We start from the raw sequence: 13,672 nt of genomic DNA on the forward strand, positions 1-13,672 counted from the left end.
CTTCATTAAAATTACCTAAAGTACTTAGGGAAATACAGTTTCCTGGGGCCCACGTTATAGCTACTGACAGAATTTGGAGCAGGGGGATAAGCGCCAAGAATTTGCACCTTTAAGAAGTTCCCCAGCAGATGACTAAAGTTTGAGAATCATTGTCCTAAGCAATTTTCAGTCTTTTTTTCCATGTAAATATCTAACCCAAATACAATGTAAATATACAAACTTAAAATCTTTGCAGTTTCACATATCTAAGACAATCCATTGATTCTGTTTTTCAAAAACCACTTATATGGAGGGAAGTTACTTTTAAAATCGTTTTTAAAAGTTGATAGAAATGTGATTTTGTTTGTGGATTACTTCTCTAAGAAATTATATACTGAAACACTACATATTTTCCTAAGAGAAACCGTTTTCTTCACTTTAAATCTGTGAAGAAAAGATTACCTCAGTTAATAGATTTATTTCTGATAAACTTCACCTTTTTCAATGTCTTCATACTTTTTATAGAAGTTCATTTTTGGATTTATTTACTTTCTTACAATATTTCATAAATGTGTATGTATAAACATAATAAACATGTCCTTCATTGAATATAAATTTTTTAAACATTTTAAAATGAATCAACCATGTTAACTTCAAAGTTACTAGTTTCATTTCTACATTTCTGCCAAGCTACTTGGAAAACTAAACTAAATTTTGTTTAAATAGTTAAAATAGAAAATTTTAGTTCATTTAAAAAGTATTGAAATTTATTATTATTTATTTCAGGCATTTACACTGTTTGCTACACATTTTCTGGAACTATGCAATATAGATGTCCTGTATCCTAATGTAGAAAACATGCATTTTGAAGTTCAGCATGTAAAGAACACCTCAAGAAATAAAGAAGCAATCTTGTACACCTACAAACTTTCTAAGGGACTCACAGAAGAAAAAAATTACGGTATTATGTAAAGAAAGTATATACTGAAACACTACATATTCTCATAAGAGAAATTGTCTTCTCCCCTTTACTTGATTGTCAACCTGTTACTTTTCTTCATTCTTTTGAGTGCTTATATGCTCTAAGACCTTATTTTCTATGTCAAACTTTTATTTTATATGTAGTAAGCCTATTTTTAAACTTATATTAGCCAATAACTATGTAGAATTAAACTACATTAAGGCCCTAGAAGTATTAGAAAAATGTAATTTAGTTTATATTTGTAAGTTATTTAAAATTAAAAACTAATTCTGATACACTTTCATTAACAGGGTTCTTTCTCTGTGTTCTTCAGAGTCTGGGAACTTGATAATTAAATATAAAGTCTTAAAATGGAGTGTATTACACCATATGATATTCATAAACTTGATTAGGTATTTTCTATCTAAATCATTATGTGACATGTGAAATCTCATGGTTTCAGAGAACTTTCAATTTTTAGCAATGAATGTGACCCTTGTGAGATGTGCTTTTTTTTTTTTTGCTATTTGAAATAGGAAATCAAATGAATAGCTTAATTTGTATCAGATGTTTAGTCTTTATTTACCTCAATTTCATCTGTTAAATAATTTTCCAAATATGTGGGCTCGTGAACATTAAATGAATCATCAAATACGAACTGCCTAGTGTAGTGCCTAGCAATTACTAAGCAGTTAGTGGGCTTCTGTTGCCTCTAAAGCAATAAATACAATAAACTATTACACAGTAGGAAGCCTGTATGGCATTTATACAATAAAATTAAGCTCTGAGAAAATAAGAATACTAGTTGGTACTTGAATTTGCATGTATATCTCAGAAGATATACCATCATATCTTCTGCATATCTTCTGCATGTATATCTCAGAAGATATACCATCATATCTTTTGCATATCTTCTGCATGTATATCTCAGAAGATATACCATCATATCTTTTGCATGTATATCTGAGAAGATATACCATCATATCTTCTGAGAAATTCCTCCCTCATTGACCTGCTGGATAGAGGAACATTCAGTTGTAGGATTATCTCAGTGACTAAATATTTTCCTCCCCAGCAAAACCCATATATTTTTCTATTAACTAACTGCATTTGTAGTTGGAATTTCAATGTTAACTACTATTATTCAGTTTTCTAATTACCTCTTTTCCTTTTGCTAACCTGTTGTCCTTTTATCTCAGTGGTATCTTGAAAGGTAATTTATCTAATTTATCTAACAGGTAATTAAATCTAATAATTGGTAAGTTGAACTTTGGAAAACTTAATTTTGAGAATTATTCTTATAAGTAGTTTAGGAATTCCTAAGGAAACTTTAAATCTGCGAAGAAAAGATTAATACTGGTTAAAAGAAACATAACAATACCAGCAATAACAATATTGAAGCCCATTGTTTATAATTTCAGGATTAAAAGCTGCAGAGGTCTCATCACTTCCGCCATCAATTGTCTTGGATGCCAAAGAAATTACAACTCAAATTACCAGACAAATTTTGGTAAGAAACTTTCTAATAAGAAGAACTATTTTTTAAATTCAAGAAAATACTTTTAGTACACATATTTATTATATGGCCTTGAATTTAAATATAAAATAATTAAAATTAAACAACCCAATTCCTAAATTAAAAAATTCCTCTTCTCAAAACTTTTTTGGTTTGGTCTATTATAACCTTTCCCAGTAAGTCAACTAATAAGATAGGAGACAAAAGTTGAACAATTCAGTTCCTATAGTACTTGTTGCTACACTGACTTTATGATGAGAAAATAAATCTATACAACCATTAAAAATAAAAATCACTATGCCAACATTTTCATATCTTTTTTATAGTTTTCAAAGCTCTTCTATCTATTATCATATACAAGCCTCATAACTCTTCACGAAGCAGTTAGTCTGTCTTATAAAAGATAAAAAATAAAGGTATTTTTACTCACAATTTTACAGCTGAGGTTCACCGAGGTTAAGCAGTTTGCCAGATAGCAGTAGCTCCAATAATAAATTCACATCTGTTGACTCAAAATTTAGAATTTTTTTTTTACATCAGATTACTTTATATTGTTTTAAGAATCCAGTGTGTTCAGTAAACTAAGCTAGGAGCAGTATGAAATTTTCTTCAGTAGTAATGGTTTCCTTTGTCTTGCACCTTTTCTTAACCTTTCTTCAATTTTTATTGCATTCCTTCAGCCTTTTGAGCTCTAGACTGTCTTTATGACTTTACTTGCCTAATTACCTAATGTGAATCCCTTCATCAGTAATGTTCCAGTTCTCTGCTTCTGAAGAACCTCTTGTTGCCTCATTCTTTAGACTTCATGTTCTCAGTCATGGGCAACCTCTTCGGTAGCCTTCTAAGCTTTGGCTTTCCCAGTGATGCTCAAAATATACTCATAACAGGCTAATTTCATCCACTGCAAATTCATATATTCTAACTTCAGTGGAATATTTTACTGGATAGTTTTTTTCCTTCCCTTTTTATTGATCTGTATGGTTTCTTTATAGTAACTCTTTCAAAACATTTCTACTCTTCCTAAGCCTTTCAGTCTCACTCTCTACAGAGAATTCACCTGTACTTTTTGAGAGACTTGAGGTCATCTTGATGAGTTCTTGAACCTTTCCCCCTTCAAAACTCTGTTTTGGAATTTCTACTTTTCACCCATATCTCTTCTCCCCTATCTCAGAAGAAGAGAGTACATTTCAACCTATTTGAAGTTAACTTTTTTACCTTCTTTCCAACACCATTAAGGTATTACTACATCAGTTTTCTTCTCTTTGGATCCTTAGTGGAACTCCGCCCCTCCCCCCCCCCCACACACACATACACACCCCACTGCCTTTTCTTTTTCTATGAATATGCTTAGATTTTTAACTTTACTTCTCAAACTATATTTCTCGTTACTACTAACTTCTCAAGAGTAGTCTATACTTGTTCTTCCGTTTCCCACTTGCAAACTGGATCTTATTGTCATTACTCAACTGAAAGTTTCCTCTTAAATACCAAGTAATCATAAATTTGTATAGCCTTTTTTACTTCTTCCCTGTTCTCTCTGTGGCATTTGACACTACATTTTTTCCCTTTTCAAAATTCTTCCCTGTCTTGACTTCTGTGGAATTGTCCTCTCCTGGATATTTCATTCTTCTACCTCTTTGATTACTCCTTTCCTTTCTTCACCAGTGGTTTTTTGTTTGTTTGTTTTGTTTTGTTTTTATCATTCTACTTATTAAATAGCACTGTTCCTAAGTTTTGCCCTTGTTTAAAACTATATTCTTGGTGATCTCATCCTTTCCTTAGCTTCCAGTTTTTTTTTTTTGAAAAGTTGAACAATTCAGTTCCTACAATACTTCTTTTAGACTCTGAATCTGTATGTTCTCTCCATATTTCTTGAAACCTTAATGTTTTTACTCATTAATAGCTCCAAAATTAAATTTATCATCTTCCAAAAAATCTTCTCACCTTTTCATTTCAAATCTCCCAGTGATCCATCTGAGTCATCTATGAATTCTTATTAATCACCTCTCATTAAGACCGTGCAGTGAGTTCTCTCTTTTCTAATCCATCCAGCTACTTCTACCAGATTGTCTCCTAATGTAAAGCTCTATGTCATTTCCCTGCTCAGAAACTTTTAGTTGTTTCTTACCAAATAAAAGTCAAACTCCTTAACCTAGTGTTAAAAGTCTCCTATGATAATTTCTCAGAGTACTGTTTTAAGATCACTTGCATTAGAATCACCTAGAATACTGGGTACCATCTTAGATTTTCAAGGTTCTCCTTGAAAATCAAGGTTCTCAGGAATTTACATTTTTAACCAGTCTTCAGATGATTTTTTTTAAGTTAAATTTATTGGGTGACATTGTATATATTGGTTAATGACATTGTATGTTTCAAGTGTATAATTCACTAGTATATCATCTGTACATTGCATTGTGTGCTCACCACAAAAAGTCTAGTCTCCCTCCCTGTATATTTGACCCCCTTTACCCTTACCTACCTCCCCCCTCTCCCCTCCTCTCTGATAACCACCATTCTATTGTCTGTATCTTTGAGTTTGTTCATTTTATTTGCTCATTTGTTGCTTTCAGATGATTCTTACACACTAAAGTTTGCTTTATAATCTCCCTGTTTACTACCCCAACCTTACAGAATATTACTAATTTTTAACTATGTAACCCACATTCCTGCCACATTGAATTACGTGTCATTTCATCATTTTGACCCCATTATGTACCATGCTTTTTAAAATTTATTTATATTTCTTATTTATTTGTATTTTCTTAAGTTAAATTTATTGGGGTGACATTGGTTAATAAGATTGCATAAGTGTACCAAGCTTTTAATGTGTCTGCTCTAGCCAATTCCTTCGTCCAAAATGCCCTCCCTTCTTGGCTCTTCTATCAAGATGCATTCCAAATACTCCATTCTATTTAGGCTTTTCTTGACTCGAGCTGGAATTGACTTCTTTTTTTGAGCATTTTGTATCTCTCTTATGGGACTTATCATTATTACCTTAATCTGTAGCTTATAAACATGTTTGTTTAATTGTAAGACTGATCTTGAGTTCCATTATCAAGTCAAGTAGACAGTTTTGTATCTCCCCCATGTCTAAACAGAAGGTATGGAGCCCAGAATATAGATGTTAGTAGATATTCAGTAACTGTTAGTTAAATAATAAACTGATAGTTGATTAATGTATTAGATAGATGAGTGAATATATGATAATCTTATTCTACCTCATGGAATTGTATTCATTTTTTCTATAGGGAAAGTAGAAAAATATCTGGAATTGCTTGTTACTGAGGAAGAGTTGAAGAGGTTGTATTTCTGTTAGTGAAGGGAAACTAAGAATTTCCATAAACAGTTAACATTGAAAATGCTGATTCCCCTATCTAGCTCAGGCAAAGAAGTGAATGAAGAATTTTCCATCTGTACTCCCAACCCCAAGTTACTATTCAAGGACTGAATATCTAGAGGCCTTCAAAAGTATTAGAAGATTTCTGTTTTAAACATTATGTCTTGGATATCCTTAAGAGTATAGTTTAAGAATCTAGGCATAATTTCAAGTAGCTATTTATGTTGTTTATTTTTATTTTTATTTTTAAAATTTTTTTTAGGCGAGGCAACCCTTGGTTGACCTCACAGATTGCAAGGACCTTGTCATTTTACAATCCCTTATTATTTTTATTTATTTATTTTTTACGCCTACAGCACCTGGTCTTCCTAAGTGGTCTCCCGTCCAAGTACTAACCAGGCCCGACCCTGCTTAGCTTCCGAGATCAGATGGGATCAAGCTCGTTCAGGGTAGCATGGTCATAGACTTACATTGCTTATTTTTAAATAGCAATTTACTCCTCAAGCAGTACTTTCACTTAGTTTCCAGCAGTTCCTATATAAGAAACTCTCTTAAGGGAAAAGCAGTTTATCGATGACCCATTCTTTCCACCAGTTTATCTGTTGGGGAATTAAAACAGGAGATAATAAAGTGGTACTCTTGGGTGACATTTAAAATTATGAATACCTCATAGCAATGAGCACTGCTGTTTTCCCATACCTTTTTAATGATAAAGTATTTGTATGACATAACTAGTGGATTTTCTATTACTTTTTGATATTGTATGGAGATATCTGACCCATTTAGCAGATTTTTTCAGTGAAAGGTATATTTCAAAGATATAAGGATCTGTCATAAATACTCATAAGAACTTTTATTTTCCAAAATAATATTTCCTTTATTTTTTCTGATATATTCTTTGCTAGTTGGATGGAACTGACTTATCCAAAGGGATTAGTTAATCCTTGAGTTCTATATTTCTATTAAAAGAGATAGAAAATTACCAAAATTTGTATAAAAATTATAGCAAACATATTTTAACTTTTATCTATATATTTTTTAATAACAGCAAAACCAAAGGAGTACCCCTGAGATGGAAAGACAGAGAGCTGTGTACCATCTAGCTACGAGGCTTGTTCAAACTGCTCGAAACTCTCAATTGGATCCAGATACTTTACGAACATATTTAAGTAATCTCAAAAAGAAATACGAAGCAGATTTTTCCAGGGCTGAACAAGTTTCAGGAAAGACTGAAGAATAATAACAATTTATATCTTGTACTAATGAAATAACATATCTTAATATGAGGAACCTAGAATTCATTTTTTCCAAGAGCAGAAGAAAATATTTGCTAAAATTTATATTTTAGTTGACAATTACATTATAGTAACCTCAGAATTAGGATCTATGTATTCTATATAAGAAAATATTTGTAATAGAACTTAACAATGAGAACTATTTAAAGGACTGAATTTTAGAAATAAGTTGATATAATGTGACACTTCATTTATGAAAATTTATGTTATTAAGTCTTAAGTTTATACTTATAAGTTACAGTTTAAAATGTTATTATAAATCCCTTCGTTAAGAAAAAAACAACTTTCTTTTTAAGTCTGGAAACTTAACGTGAGTTTTTTACACTTTATTCTGAAGCAATAATATTCTACGACTTAATAATTTTTAATTTAATATCCCCAGATTCTAACACTGGATGCTTCCAAAGTTAGTTAGAATGGTATTGGGAATTTTAAAGTATTCTTTTTTGACATTTTGTATAGTTCTAAAGGGTGAAAATAAACAAAATAGATATTTTGTAATGAGAGTCACCATCAGTTTTCCAAATAGCCAGATGTTCCATTTTCTACTCACCAACCTCTTCTCTTTTCCAAGTCTTCATTTTTGGTCATCTTTTTTTAGATGAGTAACCAAGGTAGCAGAAAGGTAATATTTATTTATTTCAGTTCTTGGTTCACAGGGAACATTTTATAGAACTTTTTGCCATAGGCATGTGGCTCACATCACCATTTCACATTTTACCCAAAGGTCATTCTTGTTTCATAAATGGACAAAAGAAAATGGAAGACCATCAGTTCTTCAGTAACTGTAAAGAGCCGTTGTCTTCTCAAACATCTTATTGCTATAATTCCATTACAGTAGGTAACATTTATATAATCTCAGCCCAAGACCTAAGATAGAGAAGTTTTTCTTTTCTTGGACAACTAAATATCTGGAACTCTGGGTATACATTCAGTAATCTTCAGAATTCTTAGAAATTTAGCCCAAAAAAATATTATTCATAGACTGGTTAGGGCCCTATTTTTCTTAATATATTTTATCATACACATTTATTAATATATTTGACTATTAAACTCTAAGCTTCCTAAGTATATATTAGTAGCTAAATATTTTTTAAAAACTATAATTTGAATGTCATACTCTTTTAGAAAATTATATTTAATTTAGTATTTACATTCGATATATATTAAATGTCCTTCCTATTAGACTATGTTCCCCAATGTTCTGCTTTAGGAAGAGAGTACCACCATATTTGAATTTGACCATTAGCCACATTTTAATTCAAGCATTTGAAATGAATTATATTTTACGTGATTATTCCTGAAAGCAGTTAGATAATTTAAGCTTGTGGCACTAAGAGGGGAAGAGTGCATGGCAGGATTGCTTGGGAGGGCAGGGAAGAAAAGGGAGAAAGCAGTAAAAGGCAGAAGGAGAGCAGGCAGTGGAAGAAAAGCAGGCAAGCAGAGACAGGTGCAAAGTATTAAATATGCTGAATATCATTTCCTCAATTGCATTAACTTTTATTTATTTTTATTTTATTTTATTTATTTTATTTTATTTTAAAGTTGCATTAACTTCCTTTTAGATTTAACCCCACTATTAGATTCCACCAGACTTTTAAGAAATTTTTCATCATTTAGAGCTTTTGATGCAAAAACTGCAGCCAACTGATTAATTTCTTTTATTTTAGACTTGGAATACTGAAATAAAAATAGGTATATATCTTAAAATTAAATTACTTCAGTCGTTTTTGTGTAGCAGAAACATGAAAAAGCAAAGCAAATGAAGATATAATTATTATGTCATAGTACTATAGAAAGAGGTGAATACTAGGAGGACAGTCCATTTTTTAATTTTAAGGTCTATTTGCTCTATTCTTTAGTACCTCTTTGCCTTTCTCTAAAATTATAGATCATTATCTCATAATCTAGCCTTTTAAGATAACCGTCCATAATGTTGTAGCAAATTCCTTTAATTTCCAACTTAAAGCCTTTATTTCAGTCTGGTCTATTTATCTCCTCATAGTGGTCTTTTTTCAAGTCTAGGAGAAAGGTATTTGGGAGTAGAAGAAAAGGGCAGTTTATCCTCATGCTTAGAAAGAAATGCATTTGTTTATTTTAAAATTTACATATAGTGAAATTAATATTTTTGGCATACAGTTTTGGTTAAATGTACCCATTTATGGATTCATGGAACCACTACCACAATCAGGACATAGAACTGTTCCATCACCCCCAAATGATTCCTTTAGTATTGTCCTTTTGTAATCAAATCTTTCTGTGACTCCTAACTTTAATCCAACAATCACTGAGAATGGTTAAGCATTCCTGTATTATTTTTTTTTTCCAGAATGTCCAACAAATGGAATGATATAGCATGTAACCTTTGGAGACTGGCTTCTTTTACTCAGCATAAAGTATTTTAGAGTTCATCCATATCGTTATGCTTTTTATTGCTGACTAGTATTCCACTGTTTGTATGTACCATGTTTAACCATTCATTCATTGAAGGACATTTGGGTTTCCAGTTTTTGGTGATTATGAATAAAGCTGTTATAAACATTCATGTACAGGTTTTTTGTGTGAGTGTTAAATTTTAATTTATCTTGGTTAAATAGAAGTGGGTTAGCTCCATCATATTATAAATGTTATGTTTAACTTCATAAGAAGCTGCTAAACTGTTTTCCAGAGTGGCTACATCATTTTCTATTACCATCAGCCATGTATGAGTGTTACAGTTGTCCCACATGTTCTCTTGTACTTGATATTGTCAGATTTTCTTTTTAAATTTTAACCATTCTAATAGGTATGTAGTGAGTAATGCATTAAAAAAAAATTTGAAGCTATTCTGATCATTCTTTAGTATGCAGTGATTTTTTTCTCTTTCTTAAATTATTTTTAGTTACTTCTTGGCTTAAACCTTCCAGTAGCAAATTTTTAAATCTTCCCTTCTAGCAAAAGTTTTAGAATAGATCTAACTCTTAAAAACTGCAAAAAAAAAAAAAAATTCATAATATTTACTATGGAACAGGTCACATACTAGGTGCTTAGGAGCACAGAAGATATCTTGAGGAAGACTTTTCAGGTGTAGTAAACAGAAAAACATATATTGGAGTTGGAATACCATGTGATAAGTACAACAATAGAGGAACATACTAAGAAGAGTAGTGGCACAAAAAAAGTGTACAATTATTTGTGGGTAAAGGGAGTTTAAAGAATAGTAAAATATATCGAGTATTCTGGAAGGGAAGAGCATTTTATTTATTTATTTATTTATTTATTTATTTATTTATTTATTTATTTATTTAAGGTAAAGTGATAGGATTTATTGAAGCACATAGTTGTAGCTCTCTTGCGAGAGGGCGTACCAGAAAGTGAGATGCCCCGGGAAGAGCATTTTAGATAGAAGGATCAGAATATGTCAAAGCAAAGAGATAAGAAACAGTAAGCAGTTTGGTTTGGCTGGGTTATAGACTGTATATGAAGTAGTGACAAAAAGATGGATCTAGGTGCTTTATATCAATTTCTCCTGTGAGACCACTGTAGAGTTTTAAGGTCTGTTCTTAGAGAGTAGGAAAGGGTGATGGTGATAGTAATAGAGGGATAACATGACTAGATTTCCATTCTAGAAAGATCATCTAGTTGATAGCATAAATGGTTTGGGGAAGGGTGTTTGAAACCATAGTAAATGAGATCAGATTGTTTGAGACTGTTTCAGCAGTCCAGTAGAGAGTTGATGATTAAAAGTAGGAGCAGTGAGAATAGAACAGATGTGGGGAGATGGAGGAATGAGGGAAGGAGAATAGAGAGGATAGAGTAGCTGGTGGGAGAGAGGAGATACTGATTTGCAACATATTAAAGAAATGTAGTGACTGATTAAACAGATTATTGACATCCAATGTTTTACTGAAGGGAAGATGTTAAGGGTTGAATTGTTACCCCCCCTCCAAAAAAATATACCTAAAGCCCTAACCCCTTGCACCTCAGAATGTGACCTTATTTGGAAATAGGATCATTTCAAATGTAATTAGTTAAGATGAGGTCATACTAGTCAGGTGGGCCCCTAATCCAATATGACTGGTGTCCTTATAAAAAGATAGCTTTGTGAAGACTGGACTATATACCTATAAGCTAAGGAAAGGCGATGATTCTTGGAAAACTACCAGAAGATAGAAAAAAAAAAAAAAATGAAGGATTTCTCTGCAGATTTCAGAGGGAGAGGAGCTCTGCTAACACATTGATTTTAGACTTCTAGTTTCCAGAACTGTAAGACAATGTATTTCTGTTGTTTTAAGCCATCCAGTTTGTGTTACTTTGTTATGTCAGCTCTAGCAAACTAGTATAGAAGGGATGAGTTAAATATGATTCTGAGTGGTGATGCCGTCAACCATGTTGAAAAGTAGGGGAGTAGTATGAATTCCAAGAGGAAGAAGTTCTGGAAATTTAGGTATTGCTTCTTGCCCACTCTCCTGCATAGTATGAACCATAGTATGAGTAAAAGTGATGACTAGACCAAATTTATTAAACTCTCAGTATTGAAGATGTTAAGAAGCGGATGGAAAAAACAGATGGAAATTAGAGAATAAATGTAAAAAGATTTGCTGAAATATTTTCCCAAATTACTTCATCTAGATCAGCAGTCTGTTGTTTCTTTATAAGCTAGACTAAGAGTATTTTTAAAATATTTTCTTCATATTAACACATTTTCAATTAAAATATATAACTATGTTTATGCTACTATTAAAAATACATTTAAATATTAATACACTGTATAGTATGAACAATATACTTATTGATGAGGTTAAAATATGCTCAATTATAATTAAATGTAGCTTAATTAAATGTATAAATTTAATCCGGTAATGCATTTGTATCTCACAGGAAAGAAAATGGAAGGAAAAGAAAAGCAAGTGATCTAATTATATTGATATTTCCATTTTGTTCTTTAGAAGATTAAATCATTTATCTTGTTATAAGACCAGAATGAATACCCTTTTCCTATGAATTGTCAAAATTTTGATAGTCCTTCGATTGCAAATAGTGAAAATGGCTACTGTCTTATATAATCTACTAAAATGGATCCTCAAATACACAGTGATGAGGTGAGGAACAGATTCTCATGGTTAAGAACTATGATAGCATAACTATATATTGTGACAGATGTTAACTAGATTTATTGTGATTATTTTGCAATACATACAAATACTGAATCATTATGTTATATACCTAAAACTAATATATGGTGATTCTTCCTTATCTGTGGAGGATATGTTTTAAAGACCCCCAATGGATGTCTGAAACTGATAGTACCAAACCCTATATATACTATGATTTTTCCTATACATACATACCTTTTCACTTAAAAGAAGCAGTTTGAAGCTTCTCTTTGGCATATCCGAATTGCTAGCATCACTAATCTAGCATTTTGGGGTCATTATTAAGTGAAATAAGTGTTAACTTGAACACAAGCACTGTGATACCATGACCATAGATCTTTTAACTGAGATGGCTACCACGTGACTAACAGGTGGGTAGCATGTACAGCATGGATATGCTGGACAAAGGGATGATTCACATCCCAGATGGGAGCAAGAGAGCACAAACTTTCATGCTACTCAGAGTGCCATGCAATTCTTAAACTTACACATTGTTTATTTCTGAGATATTCCATTTAGTATTTTTGATCCACAGTTGACTATAGGTAACTGAAACCATGGAAGGCAAAACTGCAGATAAGGGGAGACTACTGTAATGCTGTATGTCAGTTTTACCTCAATTAAAAGAAAAAGAACTATAGAGAGTCTGAGATTTTTACCTTAATTGCAGACTAGTAGTTTAGTTTTGGTTCCATGTACCCCCATCCTCCAAGACATGGAGTGGTTTAGTAGATGTGTATACAGTGGATTTGTGTTACAGGTGAGGAACCCCAAGCTTGGGAAACTCCAGTCTTTTATAATGAGTTTTGAGCAAACCTGCTCAACTTTTTCCCCAGAGGAAAACGTTACCTTTATTAAGCTAGACATTGACCAAACGTGCCCTCTGCTCAGAAGTTGATATTGTCTTCATCTTTCAAAGCTGCTCACTATAAAAACATCCTTAAAAAGTTTGTCAAAAATAAGGCTGTCGGTTCTGCTCATAGGGCAGGTAGAAACATGAAAGATCTATGGAGAATAGTCTCTGAATCCTCATGTTTGTTTGTTGCTGGAACAGTTTGACCACATAGTTACATAGAGAAAAGTCTAGTACCCAAGATATTCAAGAAGAAAAGAGCTAAAAAATTGTAGTAGAATAAATTCTATTTTTTTTAGTTTATTTTTGTATTATGATGACATTGGTTAATGAAATCCAGTAAGTTTCAGGTATACAATTTAGTATACCTGAATTGCATTGTGTTAAATTCTATTTTTTTTAAAGTTAAGTTTCTTCGCAACCAAAGAATATACAGATTTAACTGATAATATTTTCATTTTGATATAATAAATCAAAATTATTTCCTTCATTTGCATCAAAATGCATATAATTCGGGGGTGGAATGAGTGATAGTGTTCAAAAGATACAAAATTCCAATTTTAAAAAAAGCCCTGGGGATGTAATGTATAGCATGG

At 31.9% G+C, this 13,672-nt stretch overlaps 1 protein-coding gene and 1 pseudogene across 1 annotated transcript in view; one reads left to right on the top strand and one right to left on the bottom strand.

Moving 5' to 3' along the window:
- Positions 1–9,611, top strand: part of MSH4 (mutS homolog 4) — a 70,440-nt gene extending 60,829 nt beyond the window's left edge. Inside the window, exons 18-20 of the mRNA XM_039838614.1 lie at positions 766–940; positions 2,362–2,450; positions 6,842–9,611. Of these exons, the coding sequence (XP_039694548.1) occupies positions 766–940; positions 2,362–2,450; positions 6,842–7,033 (456 nt within the window). The 3' untranslated portion in view covers positions 7,034–9,611. The remainder of the gene's footprint in view (positions 1–765; positions 941–2,361; positions 2,451–6,841) is intronic.
- On the bottom strand, positions 6,141–6,259 carry LOC120583591 (uncharacterized; annotated as a pseudogene).
- Positions 9,612–13,672: the final 4,061 nt, after the last annotated feature.

This window comes from Pteropus medius, unplaced genomic scaffold (genome assembly GCF_902729225.1).
Source record: "Pteropus medius unplaced genomic scaffold, Ma_sr-lr_union100, whole genome shotgun sequence".
NCBI lineage: Eukaryota > Metazoa > Chordata > Mammalia > Chiroptera > Pteropodidae > Pteropus > Pteropus medius.